Genomic DNA, 21,164 nt, shown 5'->3' on the forward strand with positions numbered 1-21,164 from the left:
GAGACAAAGAGGTCGTGGTGGATGGCAAAGAGGCCAAAATGCAAACATCAATGTTGAATGCTACTACTGTGGTAAAATTGGTCATATGGCTAAAGACTGCTATAAAAAGCAGAGTGACATCATGAATTGAAAATTGCAACAAGGGAATTATACATCTTTTAGTAGATAGGGTGATGACAGAAATGAACATTTGTTTATGGTGCAACACATGAACAATTATGTGACAAGTGCAGAAGAAAGCAACGAAGTGTAGTATGTTGACTCAGGTGCGTCAAACCACATGACAGGTCATGCAGAATGGATGCATGATGCAAGGAAAATGAAAAAACTAGGATTTGTGGAGACTGGTGATGATACTGCACATCCTATTGTGCAGATTGGAAAAATTCCTTTGTCTATGCAAGATGGGAAAAAGAAATACCTGTCAGATGTATTTCATGTTCCGAATATCACCAAGAATCTGATTTCTATTGGTCAAATGGTTGAGCAGGGCTTGCAGGTCAGATTTAATCCTCATGGATGCTTTGTTGAGGATATGAAAAATAAAGGTCGCTTGATAGCAAAAGGAAATAAGAAGGGCACAATGTTTACGTTAGATGCAGACATGCCTGAATTGAGTGCAGCAATGTTTGCACATGGGACCGGTGTAGTTGCAGATATTGATATCTGGCATAAACGCATTGGTCATGTTGATGTACAACGACTTAAATCAATGCAGGCCCAAAATATTGTTGCAGGATTGCCTAAATTCAAGGTTGCAGAAATGCATAAGGTATGTGAAGCCTGTCAATTTGGAAAACATGCAAGGAAACCATTTCCTAGACATGTTCAAGAGAGTAAGAAGCCATTGGAATTAATCCACTCTAATGTGTGGACTACTAAAGCTGCATCTATTGGAGGCTGTCATTATTTTGTCACTTTTATTGATGACTATAGCAGAAAATTTTGGGTGTATTTTATGAAAAAGAAAAGTGAAGTTTTTGGGCATTTCAAAACTCTTAAAGCTATGGTTGAAAAAGAAACAGGACTGCAAATAAAATGCCTAAGGTCAGATGGAGGGGGAGAGTACATCTCAAACGAGTTTGCAAGGTTCTTACAGGAGCATGGCGTAAAGTAGTAATATTCATGTAGTCATACCCCACAGCAAAATGGAATTGCAGAAAGAAAAAAAGGCATATTGGAGAGGTATCTCGTGCCATGCTCAATGAAAAAGACCTGTCAGATTTTTACTGGGTTGAGGCAGTTGCTATAGCAGTCTACATAATGAATAGGACTCCCACTGCAGCAATATATGGCATGACTCCAGAGGAGAGGTATACTGGTAGGAAACCAGATATTTCTCATTTGAAAATTTTTTATTGCATTGCCTATGTTCATGTGCCAGATGAATTGAGATCCAAGTTGGATCCAAAAGCTGAGAAGTGCATCTTTATTGGTTACTCTCTGCAGAGTAGAAAGGGTATAGATGCTATAACCCTTCTAGTCGTAAGTTTACAATGAGCAGAGATGTTGTTTTTGATGAGATGAGTAGCTGGTATAAACCAGTAAATGTGATTGATAATATAGATGCACAAAATGGTTATGTTGCACAGAATTCACAGCAACAGTCACAAGATATTAGTGGACCTGGAGTGTCCTCTAGCAGTGGTTCACATTCTTCACCATGGATAGGCAGATTGAGATGAGGAGAATCTTCTCAAAGCAATGTAGATAGTGGTATGCAGGTATCACGAAAAGGAAAAGAGAAGGTAGATCAGCCCATGTTTGATGTGAATGCATGTCACTCTTATGTGGATGGTGAATCCAGTGGCTCAGAACAGAGCATTGATGATGAGTTGGGTATTCCTTCTATTGTTACACCTGGAGTAAGGAAGTCCATGGATGTTTTGAGAGCACCTGGAAGTGAGTCTACTTTGCGTAGGTCTACCAGAGCTAGGTATCTTGTGGATAGGCTGAAATATGATGGATTTACAGCCATTCACTATGTCTATATAGTCAAAGTGATACAGGAACCAGAACCCACTTCTTTTGAGCAAGCCATGGGAAAAGAAAAATGGGAAAAAGCCATGGATGAAGAAATGGATGCTTTGGAAGCAAATACTATATGGGAATTGGTACCTTTGCCTAAAGATAAGAATGCAATTGGTTGTAAGTGGGTTTATAAGGTGAAGCATAATGCAGATGGTTCTGTGAACAGATACAAGGCAAGATTAGTAGTCAAGGGGTATGCACAAACATATGGCATTGATTATGAATAAATATTCAGTCCGGTTGCAAGGATGGAAACCGTAAGAGCAATCATTGCTATGGCTGCATCAAAGGGATGGTCTTTACATAAGATGGATGTAAAGAATGCCTTCTTGCATGGTGATTTGCAAGAAGAGATCTATATGGAGCATCCACTAGGTTATGTGCATACTGTTCATCCTGAGTTTGTTTGCAGGTTGAAGAAAGCCTTGTATGGCTTGAAACAAGCACCTAAAGCATGGTCTGACAAGATAGAACAGTATCTTGTCACTATTGGCTTTCAGATTTCCAAGGCAGATTTCTCACTTTATGTGAGAAAAACAGAGAAAGGTATTATGCTGCTAGTCATTTATGTTGATTTGATTATCACAGGTGATAATGATGAAGATATCATTCATGTGAAAATGCTATTGAAGCAGAAGTTTGAGATGAAGGATTTGGGAGAGCTGCGTTATTTCTTGGGCATTGAGGTGATAAGATCACGAAGTGGGATATGGCTCTTGCAGAGGCAGTATGGATTGGACATGCTGTCCAAATATAGGATGACAGGCTGTAAGCTTATTTTAGTTCCTTTGGAGCAGAATGTGAAGTTGAGCGCAGATGCAGGTGAGCTTCTGGAAGACCCTACTATATACACGCGCATAGTAGGAAGTTTGATTTATATGACCATTACCAGGCCAGATTTGAGCTATGTTGTTGGATTGGTAAGTCAGTTTATGTAGGCTCCAAGGAAACCGCATTTGGATACGGCTAGACGCATACTCAGGTATGTGAAGTCCACATTGCAGTATGGACTATTTTATAAGACTAGGATTGAGATACAGTTGCATGGATACACTGATGGTGATTGGGCTGGTAGTATTTCTGATAGACGATCTACCAATGGATATGTGTTCTCTTTTGGAAGTGATGCAGTCACTTGGAGCAGCAAGAAACAGCCTACAGTTGCCTTGTCGAGTACAGAGGCTGAGTACAGGGGTGCAGCAATGGCTGCATGTGAGGTAGCTTGGTTGCATAAGCTACTTTATGATATGCATCAGCCTACAGATGGGCCCGTTGTCATTTATTGTGACAACATGAGTAGTATACACTTGGCAAATAACCCAGTATATCATGCTAGAACAAAGCACATTGAGGTGCATTATCACTATGTGCGGGAGAGGGTTTTACTAGGTCTTATTGATCTAGTTTATGTTAGCACAGAGGATCAGGTAGCTGTCATATTCATGAAGGCATTGGGCGCAGAGAAGCTGCGCAAGTTCAGAGACCTGCTTGATATGCTAGGGTGACCGTTGTGCATTTATGTCACCGACTTGTTAGTTGCAGATGCGGTTGGTACACCGCCCATGAATAATAGCTAGATGACATCTATCCTTATCTACTCTAGTTCGTGGTTCAGTTAGTATGCCACCTTAGTTAGTTGAGTTTGGTTTGAGACCCATATATAGGGTTCTTCTATTTCTTTGTATGAGAGTTCTTTTGGCTTACACAACTAAGAAGAGGAAAACTGTTTTCAGCCTCCACCTTTGTGTGTATTCCCCCATTGTGTAAGTGAGAAAGCTACAAGTGAGACTCCTTCCTTCTCTCCCACAATCTTGACATCCCCTAGTAGTGTAAGGATTAAAAAAGTATATTGGTGATCACAAAAGAAGCTAAGAACTATGGTAGAAGTCAAGCTCTGTATCGAAGGAGGAATATGGAATTTGCAAAGTCAAGGTTTGTTGGCCTTTATTGTTGCTTTCCCTAAGGATCCTATCCTTGTTTGTATCTAGCCATGGAGGAGTAGAATTGAGATAACACTATTAAGATGAAGCTAAAAGGAAGTTGATTGCTTGATGGGGATGCCCCAACGACAACATTATTTAAGTCCATGTAATCAAAGATGAAAAAGGGATTGATTGTTGTGAATGAACCGGCTTGAGTTTGGACTGAATGAAAAGAAGATGGTGTCGATATTTTTATCAGCATTGGAGTAGGTTATATCAAAAGATTTAGCAATGATACTATCTTACCCATTCTCTAAAGACGAGTTACTTTTTGTATTGAAGAAAATGAAGAAGGGTAAAACCCTAGGTACACATGACATCCAAGTAGATGTTTATGAAGCCCTATAGGGGGTATGCAGTAGGACACTTGCTCTTTTGCTAATGATTGCACGAGAAATGGATGCTTGAGGGAATTAATGAGAATAGAATCAAATTGATCCCTAAGTCTCAAAACAAAATGTTGCACACTTACTATGTTGAATTGGTATGTAAATTCATTATGCAAATGACCATAGCTCTAAGAAAGACGTTTATACTTCCCAAGGTGCTTCATTGATCCCAGTATAGTTTTGTTCATGGTAGGAAATTTCATGATGTAGTGCTCAATTGAATGGTTTCTTTGGACTATGCTACATAGATAGGAGGGTGGTTTATGCTACTTAACATGGACTTAGATAAGGGATATGATGCCTAAGATGGGTTTTTTTTGACAAAAGCAAGGCCAAAATGGGATTTGGATCCCAAAATTGCAACATGGTCAATGTACTGCTCACATTAATGCTAGGGGCAAGTTGAGTGTCAATGGCTATCATCCCATCTGTTCCCAACTCAGGCACTTTGCATGCCAAGGATTACCATTGACACCCCTTCTCTTTGTAATTGTGATCCAACCTCTATTAAGGATGTTGGACTAGAAAACTCAAAACAAGGCAATCAAAGGGCTGACATTGCTTGACAATACTTTAATGTGCACTTGGTTATTTGTAGATGATGTTTCTAATTTGTTAGAAGTAGATAAGGAGATTGTGGATGCACTATTGGAAGTGTATGATCAATTTGTTGTTGCTTGGGGGCAGGTCATTGCTACGTCAGTTCAAGATTGAGATACTTTATGTCAAGCTTGAAGATCCCCCTCATTGGATGTGGTCCTAGGGTTTCAAGATGATCCAAATGGGCCAAGTATCATGTACCTTGGAGCTCCATTGGGACTTGGTAGAATAGTAAAGTAAAGAGCTCAGTGTAACAGAGAAGGTCGAGAACAAAACAAGGAGGTTCGCTTCCATGCCAGTTAGCTTTTTGGGTAGAATAGTCAGTGTAAACAAAATGCTAAGCCCAACCACCATATATCTTTGTGCAACTACTCCTCTTAATAGATCTCAGTGGACTAGGATAGAGAAGATCTCGTGAGACTTCATATGGAAGAAGAGAATTAGAAATGTATGTCAAGCCACCCCAAGCTGTAAACTAAATTTTCTCCTTTGGAGAATTGAGATGAAGAAGCTTCCCACCAGAGACACACTGGCAAAGGTGTTGAAGATATCTCCATATTGCATGATGTATTGGTGTGAAGAAATCAGTCACACACATATTTTAGTTTTGTAGAGAGGCATAAAAGATATGGAACATGAGAAAGGGTCGGTTTGAAATTGAGTATTGCCTTATGTGGGAACAAAGCTAACATGGATGCAGAGTCTCAGGGTTTGGAATGTGGCAAAAGTATTGCGTGCAAAAACATTCAGTGGAATACAAACACAGTGAAAGAGGGGGAACTCCCTCTAGATAACTTGATCTGCAGAGGTGCAATGTTCAAATCTGAACTATGCTTAGACTTATTAGGAAGAAAGTCCGAAGTGTGTAAAGCAGCCCTTAAACAGGGGTCTAAATAGAAATTTGGCAAAGCTTGCGGAGCTATAGCTGATGTGGATATTTTCGATCAATACAACAAATATTATTTTTAATTAATGGTGCGGTAGAAAAGATATATCGATACAAGATTATTTCGCAGTATAGATACGGTTTAAAAAAATAAGCCCCTAATTACTCTCCCCGACTGTCTAACTTAAAGACCCTACTGCAGTATATATAAGTCGCAATGAGGAAAAAATAAGCCGCGCTTTACGAAACCATAACTCTCAAATTATTTCTACTGCCGCCGAAGCAACGCTGTGGTCGGATCATTTTGGCAGACAGAGTGCCTGGCCTGCAAAACGCAGTGCAGTGAGGCTCCTGGTTTCTGCCATGGTGTATATCGAGTCATGGGATGAATTCACCAAGCGATCGATCGAGCTCTTCCGCGCGCAGCCCATTCGGGTAGTGGCTTCTTTCCTTTGTAATTAGTGAGACTTAATTGCACTTCTTTGATGCGCAAGCCATCACAATCAGATCGACTTGACGGGTAGTTTCCCATCTTTTGCCCTTTCCAGACTCGCTATTGCATGAAGTACCGGCATTGTGATGGCCAGCTGGTGTTGAAGGTCACAGATGATTTTGTGGTACGGAGATTATTGATCTATTGTTTGCTGTCAATTTCACGTTAAAGTATCTGGATGAGATGAATTTGCATGCATGCATGCGGCTATCTGCACCTGTGTTAAGTTTAAAGAACTCTTAGATAATGAGGTAGTACCACATAAGTGATCAACAATGTAAGACCTTCTGATATCTTACACTACAACAAAGTAAACTATGGCCTGGGCGTATTCCTGAGGACATTGTTATCAACTTAAGATAGGACGTCGCAGATTTAAAGTTGCAGCATTGATGCTGGATATCTGAGGTTGCAATTAGTGTTAGATTGGTCTGAAGCCAGCGGACTTAAGATCGTTCTTGAGCAATGATCACCTCCCAATTGATTCTTTGATTGTATTTTCTGTATCGAAGGATGCGAGACCTGTTTCTAACGAGCCATTGTCTGATGAAATTTAGTTGCTGTTATGCTCTGGATCTGGCAGCATTCAGCTGTGTTTTGTTTTGCTGTTGTTCAGTTGGTACTTCAATTTGTGAAACATTGTATAAATTCACAAGTGACCATCCAGCGGTTGTTTCCTGGTTGTGTTTTGCAACCAGCTGATTGCACTTTATTAATTTACTGCTCCTTTTGGATAGCAGGTGTCTTGTCATTTGGCAGGAGGTAATCTGTCACAGTTAGTGCTGAAAACTTGTGCTCCTAGGTGTTAGGCTTTGCAGTTTTCTGTACGTGGCACAGAAGTGAAATATGTAAAAAATTTGCATTGTTTCCTTCCAACAGTTAATCTCTAAGGACGTCATCCTTTTTTTTTTGGGGGGGGGGGTGGTGGTGGTGAACCATGATTGGGTTGGCAACCCGTGCAATGTTTGATTCTTCTCTATGTGACTCTCCCTTAAATGTTGATATTTCCTTACCCTACACTATTAGATTTCCACTTGTAGAAGAAGGGCTAGAGAGATTGCTGTGCAAGTCCCTACAAGCTTGCTGCATAGTTTTGGACAGCTTCTAACTAGCTCCCCAGTGGCAACTTTTGTGAGTGCACAATGGAAGAGGGAATGCAAACATGGAGAGAGAAGGGAAGAGGAAGAATGCAATGAAAGAAGAAGATGGAAGGAGAAAATCTGCACTAAACTGAATGAAAGATTGCTGAATACAAGGAGGACTGATCAGTCCCTGCACCTAGCCCAAGGTGTCAGTGAGGGTGCTAGATTAGGCTGGTGATGGACACATCACTGATGTCATCTCCCTTTGAAAGGGAAGGGAGGTACGAAGGAACCACTAGAGGAGACGTGGGGGATGGGGTGGAGCTTGTGGGATAGATGGTGCACAGTCGGGAATGGGTACAACAATGGAAGACTGTGATGGAGGATCCTATATGAAAAAGGGAAATGGAGTTTGTAAAGCTCTCTCTCTTGCCAACTTGTCACTAAAGCTCCTAAAGAAGAATCCTCAATAAAGATATCGTGCTTAGTGAAGACAACTTTGGGTCTTGGGTGCTAAGTCTAGTGATACCATGAATGGAGAGGAGTGGGAAGCCTAAGTATGGAACATGTAGGACTCTGAAACGGAGCTTGATGGACGATTAGGCAATAATGGCAAAGTGCCAACACCACCAACAGGCATCGATGAGATGTCACCAACAATGGCTGTACCCTTAGATGGACAAAGATTGTGCAACAAATCTCCTTGAGGAGTCATATAACTCGAAGTATCACTACTGATAGCCAAGGTTTCTCTGAAGATGAGTCAACCCTGCTAAAGAAGGCTCCTCTATCTCATGGATATCTAGGAACATGGACTCATGAGTAACACTTGGTGTAGAGGAAAAGGAAGGTTGAGATGCTTTAGCTCCATTCTTCACTCTTGGACAAAGGTGAGGGTATTTCTTCCAACACTTCTCTTTGGGATAAGTGCCCTTTTCACAATATGGGCATTAAGGCTTCTCCGACTTTGTATTAGAATTCAATGTAGACTTTGAATGGTGAACTTGCTTCTTCTTCTTGTTCTTGGCCTTCTTGTTCTTCTTGTTGCTTCCTCCTGAACTTGTAGTAATAGAAGTGGATCCAGTGGTAGATGAGTAAGAAGGATCATTGCCATATCCTTTGAAGATATTGTCCGATCTAGGAGTGAAAGCTTATCCATCAGGAGGAACCATTTGGTTAGTGTGCTCTTGCTTAGAAGGGGAATCATAAATTCAAAGCATCCAAAGTTTCTTCTCTCGGGTGTTGCGGTGGGCAAAGTTCTTTAGATGGTAGAGAGAGACTAACTTTGTCCACACTTCCATTATGGTCTGAAGGCTGCGTACATGGATAAGGATAGAATCCTGTAAACTCATGAAAAGGGAAGAGCGGGCTCTAGAGTTGAGTTGATTGCATATAGCGGCTTGGTCCATTGTAGAACCAATGCGGGGAACCTCCATTGGACCGAAGAATAGGGGTGGTAACAAAATCCCAAAGATCAAAGGTGTTGAGGATGCACTTCACTTTACATGACCAAAGGGAATAGTTCGACCCATCAAGGATCCAACATGCACATGAGACATGACACAAGCCATATTCAAGAACATGAGGGAGTGAACATTAGACTCTCCTCCTAGCCATAGAGCCAAATGGGCTCACCCTTGAGCTTGGGAGCTAGTAGCACTTTAAGTCACGACCACATTCCAAGGGTTGGTGTCCCATACCACCAACCCACACCATCCCGGTTTACGGATGTGTTGGGCTAATGGGCCAAGAGTGGTAATCACATAATGAATGTGTACAATAGGCCTTGATTCTATAAATAGGACTCGGCTGCCCTAACCTTGAAGTGCCCTTAGTGCATTTATGCTAAGTCACTTCGTTACCATTGCGACCAATGCTACTAGCACCCATTTGGATGTTCAAGGATGTAACAAGTGCAGTTCTTTGCTTCTATTTTCTGCATTCATATCAGCCCCCCTCTTCCTTGCTCTTTCCGTGTTTGAGCTCTTCTTCCATTGCACACTCTCATAGAATCTCCACCTAAAATGTTTGGGACAATAAACAGACAGATAGGTGGTGCTTTGTAGCCTATTTGTATAGCTCTCTGTCTCCACACACATTCATCTTGCATCACTACATCCTATTGGAGACGGGGAGATTAGAGGTATTGTTGGTCATCACATATGCTTGTACCCATGTGGTTTGTGCTGATTGTTCTCATGCTTTGGGTCATGGATTCCATTGCCTACTTTTGATTCCATTGTCACTTGTGACTATATAGTCACATGGAATGGGACGAGGGATGCAAAAAAGCTACCGTCCCATCCTCAAGTCCAAAAATGAACGTCACTTGTGACTATGGTATATTGTGTGATTGCATGCATTGTGAAACCTTGTGTTGATTTGGGCTCTTTGACCACTAGTGCCCCATATATTTCTCTCGAAGCCTCTCCATTCCATCTTGATTTACTCCTATGGCAACCCCATTTACTAACCAAGATGATAAGCGTAAGGGCTTGACTACTTTGGAGTATTGTTATGTTGTTTGTGCGGAAGTGATTGTGCTATGGTCTCATGGATTGGCTCATTATCCTCAAAGATGTCTAGTACTCTGTGGTTGGCTTATCGTCCTAAAAGACCTCTAGTACTCTCCGGTCAAGATGAAGAATAATTCGAGGAAGTAGTCTATGATTGGGATTCTAATGATGTTTTGGTATACTTGGCTGCTCTTTGATGCATCTCCAAAGAAGTCCTATTGGCGGTCATCTCCTTATTTGGATAGTTGGTTGGCAACTTTTGGGGCTGCTCGACCCATTTTATATGGCCGACTTGATTTCTCTAGTATGGCACTTGGAACTCCATAACCTATTTATTTGGGTCTCCTTCTCCACTCTTAATCATCTTGCATCATTGTATCTTGTTGGTAAGAAGGAGATTCCATCACATGTGTTGATACTAGTGTGGTTTGTATTGATTATTCTCATGCTTTGAGTTATAGATTCCATTACTTGTATTTGATTCATTATGAATTCTTGTTTTCTTCTTGATTGTTCATTCTCTTAGCCTTCAGCTTTTTGTAGTCTTTGAAACCGGCCTTCCTTCTTGGATAGGGTGGTAAATAACTTGATTAAGTACTAATTACAGCAAGCATAAACTGAAAATACACACTTTATCACTTTAATAATTAGACATTGGACACTCTATTGGCCCCAAAATTGGCGGCCCTTGTGGTATTTCTTTATCTTATATTGCAAATGGAAGGAGTACAAGTGAGAGCCTATGATCTCTTTTGCTAATCCAAGTGCCTCTTGTTGTTAAATTGACCAGCAAGCCTCAAAACCAATTTGTCCCTTGGTTTGCTTGGGGATTGGTCTTCACCTTGCTTCTTAATAGACAAATTCAGCCTCAAATCTGATATTGGCTGGTTGGCCTCTTAAATCTCCTTGAAATTCCTCAATTTTAGTTGTTGGAATTAAAGTCATAGGCCCTCAATTCTGAGCATGCATCCTGAGGTGGCTGCCAAAACCCTAATTTCTACTGTAATTAGGGTTTACAGTAGAGATTGACTGAAATCTCTTTCTCTGATGGCTCAAATTGCTGGAACATTTTGATATGGCTGGGGAATGAGAGAGAACACTGTAGAGAGAAATTTCAAAGTTTCATCACAAGAAACACTGAAAAGCTACTGCTGTCTTGCTCAAACAGCCATGGAAGTTATCATCTACAACTTAGGACTACCAAAAAGGCTGTTGCTCCCTTTTGTATGCTGTCATCTACGCTAGAAGGACCTTGGGCTAGTGTTACTTGCTCTTGGAGGGCTCCGAACTACTGTCACATGCTGTAGGACTAATTCTTGGTGGCTGCAAATCACATCAGTAGCATCTCTTTGTCTTTAACAACCTCCTTTTCTCTCACAATGGTTGGAATAGACTTCCATCAACCCCTAAAAACGTTTTTTTCACTTGCATGGGCAAGTTTTGCCAAGTGATAGCCTTTCAATCCCATTTTTCAACATTTTCATCTTTGTAAGCTAATTTTCAGAATATTACATTTGAAAAGTAATTTAATAATTACTCTAGTACTCAAAAAATTAATTTCACTAGTCAATAATTAAATTGGCTAGGCCAATTTGTCTTCCAAGTATCCTTGAGTAGTTATTGATCCTTAGACCAGCATTAATTAATTAGTTAATACTTAGTCTCTAATATTACCATTGACATTAGTGACCAATAAATTAGTCTAGGCCCAAATCTGACACGGGATACCACCTAGTGCTTGTCAGGCATAACTTATTACAACTTTTGCCTTTGACATCCGCTGCATCCTTGGGATCCTTGACCTGCTACCATGAAATAAGTGCCATGTGCATCACATGCGCTAATAACCTTGCACATTTGATTAATAACTTAATCAAATGTTATTGACAAGAGTAAAACATCTTAAAATTTCACGTTCCCATGACAAACCTTCCCCCTTGAAATCCCTACGATTGCACTGTATTGTGCCAAAGGAAAAGCATATTGCATTGGAATTTCCGTAAGGTATTACAGTCACTACACTGACCATTGTTGTCCAACCATGCCATGTGTCCCAAACCTGCCGAAAATTTGCTGTTAGCAGTCATGCTTGTCATGCCTTGTCATCTCCTGCCTGTGAGCCTCAGTCTGAGTCAGACGAGGACTTTAGGAGCTCTGACTTTTCTATCACTTGTTTTGACGGAGGAGGTAGCTCATTTTTAGAGTACTCAGTTTATTGCATTTCAGTGCATTTTCTCCTCCGGTCGGGATTTTATGTGCATTTCTCGGGGCAGTTTCTGCATTCTTCAGCTTGCCTCACCTGCCAGACATTGTCTACCCTTTCTAGGATTTTTCTGAGCATTCCTGGCATTTTTACCAGCATTAAATGCTGGTCGGACATATTTATGGCCTCAAATTTCAGGTCGGCCAGTTTTTGGGTTTTTTGGCTATTTATAGCCATTTCCCACTTGGCTGTCAGTTGTATTATCATCTTCCCTCCTTCTTTGGCAGCTGCACACTCCGACTCCGTCATCTTGCTCCGTCTTCGGTGCTGCCGCCATCATCAGCCTGATTTGGTGCCCTCATTGACGCTTCGGGCTGTGTGCAGGGACTGATCAGTCCACAGTTTTGTATTCAGCATTCATTACAGTTAGTGCAGATTTTCTTCCTTCATTTTTTGCTTTCTCTCTTTCTCTCTCTCCTCTGTGTTCGTGTTTTTTCTTTCGTTGCGCACTCTCACATGGTATCATAGCCTAACTGAGAGCACAAAGGAGAGCTTCCATTGCAGAGGAGGACACCATCAAGTGCAGCCTTTCTTCCCTCCTTTCCAGCCCTTGGCGGGGCTGTCCAGGCTGAAACACAGCCTTCCATACCTGAGTTTTGTTGTTTTGCAGCTTCAGGAGGAGTAGGCGACAGTTTTCTAGGTGTTTGCAGCCTGCATTTGCATCAAACGCAGCCAACAGGAGGTGGTCAACATCAGCAGAGGAGAAGGCGTCATCATCTGGAGGATAGGCGACAGTTTTTTTCTCCAGGCGGCAGCATTTTCTCTCTCCTCTTGCAGGCGACAGCATCTTCTGGGTCTTTTCTGACATAGGCGGCTCCATCTTGACTGTCTGTTGGTTGCAGATTGTTTGATGATTGCAGATATATATGAAGATGTCTTATCACCAGTTCTTTGCTGATTCAGAGGATGAGGTCTCTATTCCTTCCTCTGAGCGACAGAGAGACTTTCGTGCTAGTTCACGCGACGATCGGAGGTCACCTAGCCCATTTGACCAAGATCCCTCTATTCCCCGTTCTCATATGTTTCACAGAAGGCTCGTTCTGCTGGCCTTCATATGCCCTCCATGGCACCCTCTCTACAGGTGCCCGTACTCCCTTCTTTGCCCAAAGAAGACCGGCTTGATGGTTCCAACTACTCGCTTTGGTCGTGTAAGGTGGAGTGTATCCTTGATACCTTCGATCTTTGGGAGTTTGTTACCCATCCTATTTCCCGTCCAGTGGAGGATCCCACTGTTGGATCATCGATGGATCGTGCGGCCTTATGGGATCGGCTCAACTCACGAGCTCGATCTTTCCTCTTTATGAGCTTACAGGATTCTGTCCTAGTGCATGTGCGCAGGTTGCGGAAAGCAGCGGAAGTGTGGACAAAGCTTGCTACTTTGTACCATCAGAAGACTTTTGCCCATCGGATTACTCTCGAGAAGAAATTACGGATGCTCGTTGTTGATGATTCTTCTTCCATGAAGGATCATATCGACAGGTTGGAGGACATGAGGGATGAGCTTGCATCCCTTGATAGGATGATCTCTTCCGAGGATATGGCCATGATGCTTTTGACTGAGCTGCCATCTCCCCATTTTGATGTCTTCTACACCAGCCTTCTTACATCGAGGACCCGTGAGAAGCTTCTATGGGAGGAGCTTGCCCCGCTTGTTTTGGAGCATGACGAGCGCGCCAAAGAGGTAGCTAGTGGATCCACCTCCATCAAAGCTTTTGTTGCAGGTTCGAGAGGGGGGACACAAAAGAAAGGGAAGTCACAGGCTAAAAGACAGGAGAGTTCTTCAGGTTCTGACTCCGACTCGGAGAAGCCTAAATGCCCATACTGTGGGAAGGGGACACATCCAGAGGAGAAATGTTGGAAGAAGTATCGTCACCTTCGTCCAGGAGTGAAGGATGGAGCTAAAGCATCTGAGCCTTCTATCTCTACTTCAGTGGTTACCCATGAGTCAGTGTTCCTTCATATTGTTGACTTGGAGGAGCCTTCTTCAGTGGTTGCCTCATCTTCTGAGAGACGTTGGCTGGTTGATAGTGGAGCTTCTAGTCATATGACTCCCCGAGTTGATTTGTTGCAGGATCTATGCCCTTCTGAGGGTTCAGTCACTGTTGGTGACATTGTTTCGATGCCTATTTGTGGTGTTGGCACTTTGCCTTTATTTCCTGGACTGCGCGTCGAGCTTCCTTTCCTAGGCTCTTTATGTTCCTGACTTGGGCTTTCCACTCCTCTCAGTCTATGGCCTTACTAGGCTTGGTACCCGGGTTGTCTTCACCGAGCAAGCCGTTTGTATTGAGGATTCTTCTACAGGGGCTGTTATTGCGACAGGTTGGCAGGAGAGCGGGCTTTATAGGCTCCATTCCCCTTCTCTTATGCAGGGACCTCTGAGGCAGTTATCTATTGCTACACCCGTTTCCACTTGTGCACCCTCTTTTCCACAGGTTTCTTCCCATCCCCCACCCTCTCCTCCGGTGGTTCCCTCGTACCCCCCATCCCTTTCAAAGGTGGACGATCTCGGTGACGTGGCTGTGGATTTCCTAGCCCCTACTGTTTTAGAGGGGGCTTCCCAGGATCACGAGGAGTTCGTTCATCGGCAATCTTCATCGACGGACTTCATCGACCCTGGCATTCCTCTTGCCTCCCCATGATCCGTTTCTCCCTTGGCCTTCCGCCACATCCAAGATCTGAGAGGGGGTGTTAGCAGTCATGTTTGTCATGCCTTATCATCTCCTGCCTGTGAGCCTCAGTCTGAGTCAGACGAGGACTTTAGGAGCTCTGACTTGTCTATCACTTGTTTTGACGGAGGAGGTAGCTCATTTTTAGAGCACTCAGTTTATTGCATTTCAGTGCATTTTCTCCTCCAGTATGGATTTTATGTGTATTTTCCGGGGCAGTTTTTGCATTTTTCAGCTTGCCTCACCTGCCGGACATTGTCTACCCTTTCCGGGATTTTTCTGAGCATTCCTGGCATTTTTACCAGCATTAAATGCTGGTCGGATCAGCATTAAATGCTGGTCGGACATATTTATGGCCTCAAATTTCAGGTCGGCCAGTTTTTGGTTTTTTGGCTATTTATAGCCATTTCCCACTAGGCAGTCAGTTGTATTATCATCTTCCCTCCTTCTTTGGCAGGTGCACACTCCGACTCCGTCATCTTCCTCCGTCTTCGGTGCTGCCGTCATCATCAGCCTGATCTGGTGCCCTCATTGACGCTTCGGGCCGTGTGCAGGGACTGATCAGTCCACAGTTTTGTATTCAGCATTCATTACAGTTAGTGCAGATTTTCTTCCTTCATTTTCTGCTCTCTCTCTCTCTCCCCCCCTCTGTGTTTGTGTTTCTTCTTCCGTTGTGCACTCTCACATTTGCAACTAGCATAAACATTATATAAATCTGAAATATAGTCCAAAATTGTTGCTAGAAACCCATTGGATATATCCATAGCTCATGTTTCTTAATCAATCTGACTTTAGAATCATAGTAAAGTATATTCTCAACATAAACTATGGCTGAAACCATCAATGGCATTTACTAATATGCTCCTGTCCATGGAACCAGTTGTAAACCATTGAAAAGTAAGCATATCTAATCATAAACTGATCACTTTTACTGATTTGAGAACTGATCACAAATTGGTGCAAATGTGATCTCAGATCGATTACAAATTGATTGCAAAAACTCATGCAAAATTAATCCCAAAAGTGATCTTAAATGGTTCTCAAACTGATCAAAGATTGAGTTGAAACTCGTAAGAAATTTATCTCAAAATTGAGGCAAAAAATCATGCCAAATTGATCATAAACTGATGCAAAAGTATAGTTTCAGTGCCTGGGTGAAACACATACTCATTTGCATACATCTCACAATAACTAGTACATTGAGTAGGGACCTCATGGCAAACATATTGTTAGCACAGTATCTTAGATACATGCTTAATATATCCGAGATCCACTACATACGAGAGCTGTCCACAACTGGCGGAGTGGAAGTGCTACTTCCCCCTTGAGCATTAGGCAATACTTTGAACCCATGCTCTATTGAACCTGGCTGAGCCCAAAGTGAAGTCGGCTCTAATTGAAAGGCATCCAGGTAAAGCTGCAACAATTGAGGATGGTTTGTCAAGTTATCCTCTTCTATCCATCTTGTATCTATTGATGAAACAATGTTGAAGCTTCACCAAGAAGCATATGGAAACTTTACCTCTAACTTTACTTGCCTCAAAACCTCCACTAGGTTGTAGGCCTTTCTTCCCCTTAAGCATTGCGATGCTTTATACTTTCACATTACTGCAATCCCAACTTAACTAATATGCAACATTGCATCCAGTTGACTAGTCCCTCATGTGTACCTGACATGCGAGGAGCACTAGATGCATTAGGAAATATTCTTGTTTGTGTATTTGAACCATTGCAATGTGATTGTGCATGGGAATTTGCATACTACTAGCCATACCAAGATAAATTTTCCCATATGTTGCATGCGTTACTAGCTGCATTTGTCCTCATGACCAATACTATACGGAGCATTTGTATGGCCAGCATTATTACCATGAGTCCCAAACACAGTGGGCTGCATATATGCATTGCTCAACTTGTCACTTTGTGCCCCAACATCATACTAACATTTCTATACATGGGGTTATGCATATTACCAACCATATCCGGATACATTGGGCCTTGCACACCATGCATTGGTTATTGCATACCATAAGGAGTTGTGTTATACATCCCCATATGCAGTCCCAAGCTCACCATAGCATGGAAACTAGTGCCACCACCAAAGTATCATGGCTGCCCCATCATTGCGTGCATGCCCTGTTGTCCAAAAAGCATTGGATTGATACTTCCAAGTTGGCCTTGCATATGCATCAATTGCCCAATTGGCATCATTTGCTTATGCTTACTATCCACATTTGGAACATCATGTTGCTATATTGGCTCTTCCCTCGGTGTATCTTGTTGTCTCGAACCTCTTGAAGACGATTTCCTCTTCTTTCTTTTGCTGCCATTCTTTAAGGGTTCAAAAAGTGCGTGAATCAATAATCATTTGCCAATTGCAAAACATTTTAGCTGCTGTCCTTAGCTGATCTTTAAAGTGGGCATCAAATTCCTCTTGCTCTTGCTGGTTCAGATCACACATTACATTTTCACCAACACTTTGTGAATTTTCAGATTGAGAGGCGTCATCCTTGCTTGATCCCATCTCACTGTCTGAAGATATTCCTGCTGTAATGCTTTGCTGAATACAATTCCACCAGCACTAGAGCAAAGTTTCTGACCTTCAATCAAGTATCTCGGGCCTACCAAATCAAAGGATTGAGTGGTATCCCAGTGGACACCCTGTTGGCCCTAAAATTGACATTTCTTGTGGTATTTCTTTATCTTATATTGCAAACGGAAGGAGTACAACTGAGATCCTTTGATCTCCTCCACTAATCCAAGTGCCTCTTGTTGTTAAAACTGACTAGCAAGCCTCCGAACAAATTTGCCCCTTCGTTTACTTGGGGATTGGTCTTCACCCTGCTCCTTGAAAGACAAATTCAGCTCCAAATTTGATATTGATTGGCTTGCCTCTTGAATCTCTTTGATTTCAGTTGTTGGAATTTAAGTCTTGGGTTCTCAATTTTGAGCACACGTCCCAAGGCGGCTATCAAAACTATAATTTTTACTGTAATTAGGGTTTACAACAGAGATTGATTGAAATCTCTTCCTCTAATGGCTCAAATTGCTGGAGAATGTTGAGATAACTTGAGAGATGGTTGGGGGATGAGAGAGAATGTTGTAGAGAAAAATTTCAGAGTTTCATCGCGAGAAACGCTGAAAAGTTACTGTTGCCTTGCTCAAACAGCCATGGAAGCTGTCACCTACAGCTTAGGACTACCAAAAAGATTGACGCCCTCTCGTGTATGTTGTCATTTGCATTAGAAGGACCTTGGGTTGTTGTTACCTGCTCCTGGAGGGCTCCAAATTGCTGTCACATGTTGTAGGACTGATCCTTGGTGGTTGCAAATCACATTAGCAGCATCTCCTTGTCTCTAACAACCTCCTCCACTCTCACAATGGCTGGAATAGACTTCTATCAGCCCCTAAAAACGTTTTTTCCACTTGCATGGGTAAGTTTTGCCTAGTGACAGCCTTCCAATCTCATTTTTCAGCATTTTCAGCCTATTAAACTAATTTTCAGAATATTAATTTTTAAAACTAATTTAATAATTATGATAGTGCTCGAAAAATTAATTTCACCAGCCAATAATTAAATTGGCTAGGCCAATTTGTCTTCCAAGTATCACTGAGCAATTAATTAATTAATTAGTTAATGCCTAGTTTCTAATGTCACCACTGACATTAGTAACCAATAAATTGGTCTAGGTCCAAACCTGATACCGGGTACCACCTAGTATATGTTAGGCATATCTTATTATAACCTTTGCCTTTGATACCCATTGCATTCTCGGGGTTCTTGGCGTGTTAGCATGAAATAATTACCATGTGCATCACATGTGCTAATAACCTTGTATATTTGATAAATAACTCAATCAAATGTTATTGACAAGATTAAAGTATCTCAAAATTTCACATTCCCGTGATAGTCTTTCTCCTTCTTTCCTCAATTCTCACACAATTTCCCTACGAGGGCATTGTCAAAGTGGCACCTTGTTGCATGAGTTTGCGTATTCATGCATTATCTTTTGCATTTGCATAGTGTATTGACATGGGTGTTTGGTTTGGATTAAAACCTATGATACTAGGCATCCCTCCAAATGAAAACCCTTGTGCTGTGTAATTGATTCCTTTACCTCATCGAGCAGAGGATTTTTAAGCAATTCTCATCTTCCCTTCAACAATTGCTAGTGGATCCTATTGTTCATTTTGCCTTTACAAAGAAAACATAATACCCATTAACTTGGGCTACCCAAAAAAGAAGACTAGAATTTGTTGAGCAAGCGAAATTAAAGATGTCAATTATAGAGAAAAGTATTGTGCATTTTTGCCTAATTTAACCCCATAAAAACAGACCCAAAAAGAATAATTATGAAAAAAGCATATGATTATCTTAAAGGCACTCAAACATTGGGCCTTTGGTGGGTTGCTGGACTTGGATCCATATTTAGAGGATGACACTTTGTGGCACTCTCCCTCAGCCTGAGCGTGATTGTTGGGCAATCATCCACTCCTTAGAGCACCCTTTCAGTTGTATCTCACCCATTATCTTTCATCCCTTTAGCATTCACTCAGTCATCAATTTCTTCTTCTTCTCATGTTCCTGTCTGAGTTCACTGTGTGTAAGTCGTGTTCGTATACTATTTTCTCTATTAAGCCTAGCATATCTTCACACATTGTGGCATAGCCAATGTTTGGCTCTTGTTTTTTTGGTCAACAGTATGCTGTGAAGTGCTGTACATACAGTCATGAGGCTGTAGGAAAGGACAGCAAAACAGTGAGCTGGACAGCCTAGGTGCAGATCAAGCAATGCCACATGCAAGTCACGCATGCTAGTCTAACTTTCAATTGTGTATGGAGTCTCATTTAGTGGTTGGGGCAGGTGTGTATGAGGGTTTGCTACCTTGAATGCATGTCTCCTATTGACCGGTACTTTCCCAGCAAAAACAAAAAGAAGAAATGGTTGACTTTGTATGGGGCAAATAAATGCACTAGCCTTCTTTTGAGAGGGAAAGAAAAGCACAGGGAAGCTGGGCTAGCCGTTGAGAACGAAACCCAGATTTAGCTTTATCTGCGCAGTTGGGTTGGTCTTGTGTAATGTGGCTTGTAACATTCATGCTTAGTCCATTGAATGGTCAGGTAACACTGACATTTCCAAAGAATTCTGTACTTGAACATCCCCAGGTAGAACATCTGTACTGTATAGTTCTGCTTGTGGGTAAAATAATGTAACATGTGAGTCATGTGATATATTCTTCATTTTTGTGCAATGGTCACATGCTATCAATGGATCTCTCTAGGACCTTACGTTGCAGTTATTTGAGAACATAAGCTGCATGACAAACAGTTATGCACGTACAGTTCCAGGTCTGTCTTTAGTCATGAGCCTAATTTTGCTCACTCTTTACTAATTTTTCTTGACTGCTCATACTTAACTAGTTTTTCATGAACGATCTGATGTAAATCTTTTTTGTTCCAGTGCCTAAAGTTTAAAACGGACCAGCTTCAAGATGCAAAGAAGATGGAGAAGTTCAACAATATCTTCTTTGCAATGATGGCTCGTGGTCCCAATGGTCTGTCTCTGCCCAGAAGTGTGCATGCTGGCTATAGATATTGCAGTATTGGTGGTTTAATATGTTAATCAACCAGTTTGAATTCTTACAGCTGAGATTACGGAGGATCTAACCAAGGAGTCAACTGCTTCTCAACCTACTAAGAAAGGAAGAGGAAGAAGGCAGTGACTGTGTCATACAAATCTGCACATTGGGTTATGAAGGTTGCAAATTGGTTGTAGTTCTTTTAAGCTAAGGGGTGGCCACGGATTATTTGCCCTGACAAGAGAGGTGCAAATTTTTGTAAGCTAAGAAGGCTTTGCCTCATAATTTTGTTTCACACGGAGGTTTATTCTTCTTTCAAGCTGGTGTACAATGGGCAAAACGTATTGGATGGATAACATATCGATTCTCAAAAATTTGTAAACTATGAAGGTGAAGTATTCTTAAGTATTCAAACTTTTGTTCCATTACATCATCTTTTGTTCAAGAAGGCACGTGAATTATCACCCTATTGCACATGTCATAGAGGCGTACATCTTTTAACGTTTCTGTCATTATAGGTGTTGATATGCGAGAAGCATACCTTTTGTATGTTTAGATAGATTGGGAATTGAAATTGCAAGTATTTATGACTTTCTGAGAACCTTAGGTCTGTAAGGTGACTCATACAAGGGATTACTTCCCCATGTCACCAAGGAGCACAGTTTGCTTCAATGTCT

At 41.7% G+C, this 21,164-nt stretch overlaps 1 protein-coding gene across 1 annotated transcript; it reads left to right on the top strand.

Annotated features, from left to right (window-relative positions):
* Positions 1-6,117: 6,117 nt before the first annotated feature.
* LOC148033443 (Signal recognition particle, SRP9/SRP14 subunit) lies at positions 6,118-20,915 on the top strand. Its single transcript, XM_087682299.1, has 4 exons — positions 6,118-6,323; positions 6,437-6,505; positions 20,370-20,463; positions 20,555-20,915. The coding sequence occupies exons 1-4, from the start codon at positions 6,252-6,254 to the stop codon at positions 20,629-20,631; spliced, it is 312 nt and encodes a 103-aa protein (XP_087538425.1). The 5' UTR covers positions 6,118-6,251; the 3' UTR covers positions 20,632-20,915.
* The last annotated feature ends 249 nt before the right edge of the window (positions 20,916-21,164 follow it).

The sequence above is a fragment of the Lygodium microphyllum genome, chromosome 7 (assembly GCF_053477565.2).
Source record: "Lygodium microphyllum isolate KBCC chromosome 7, Lygodium_microphyllum_v1.1.10, whole genome shotgun sequence".
Classification (NCBI taxonomy): Eukaryota; Viridiplantae; Streptophyta; class Polypodiopsida; order Schizaeales; family Lygodiaceae; genus Lygodium; species Lygodium microphyllum.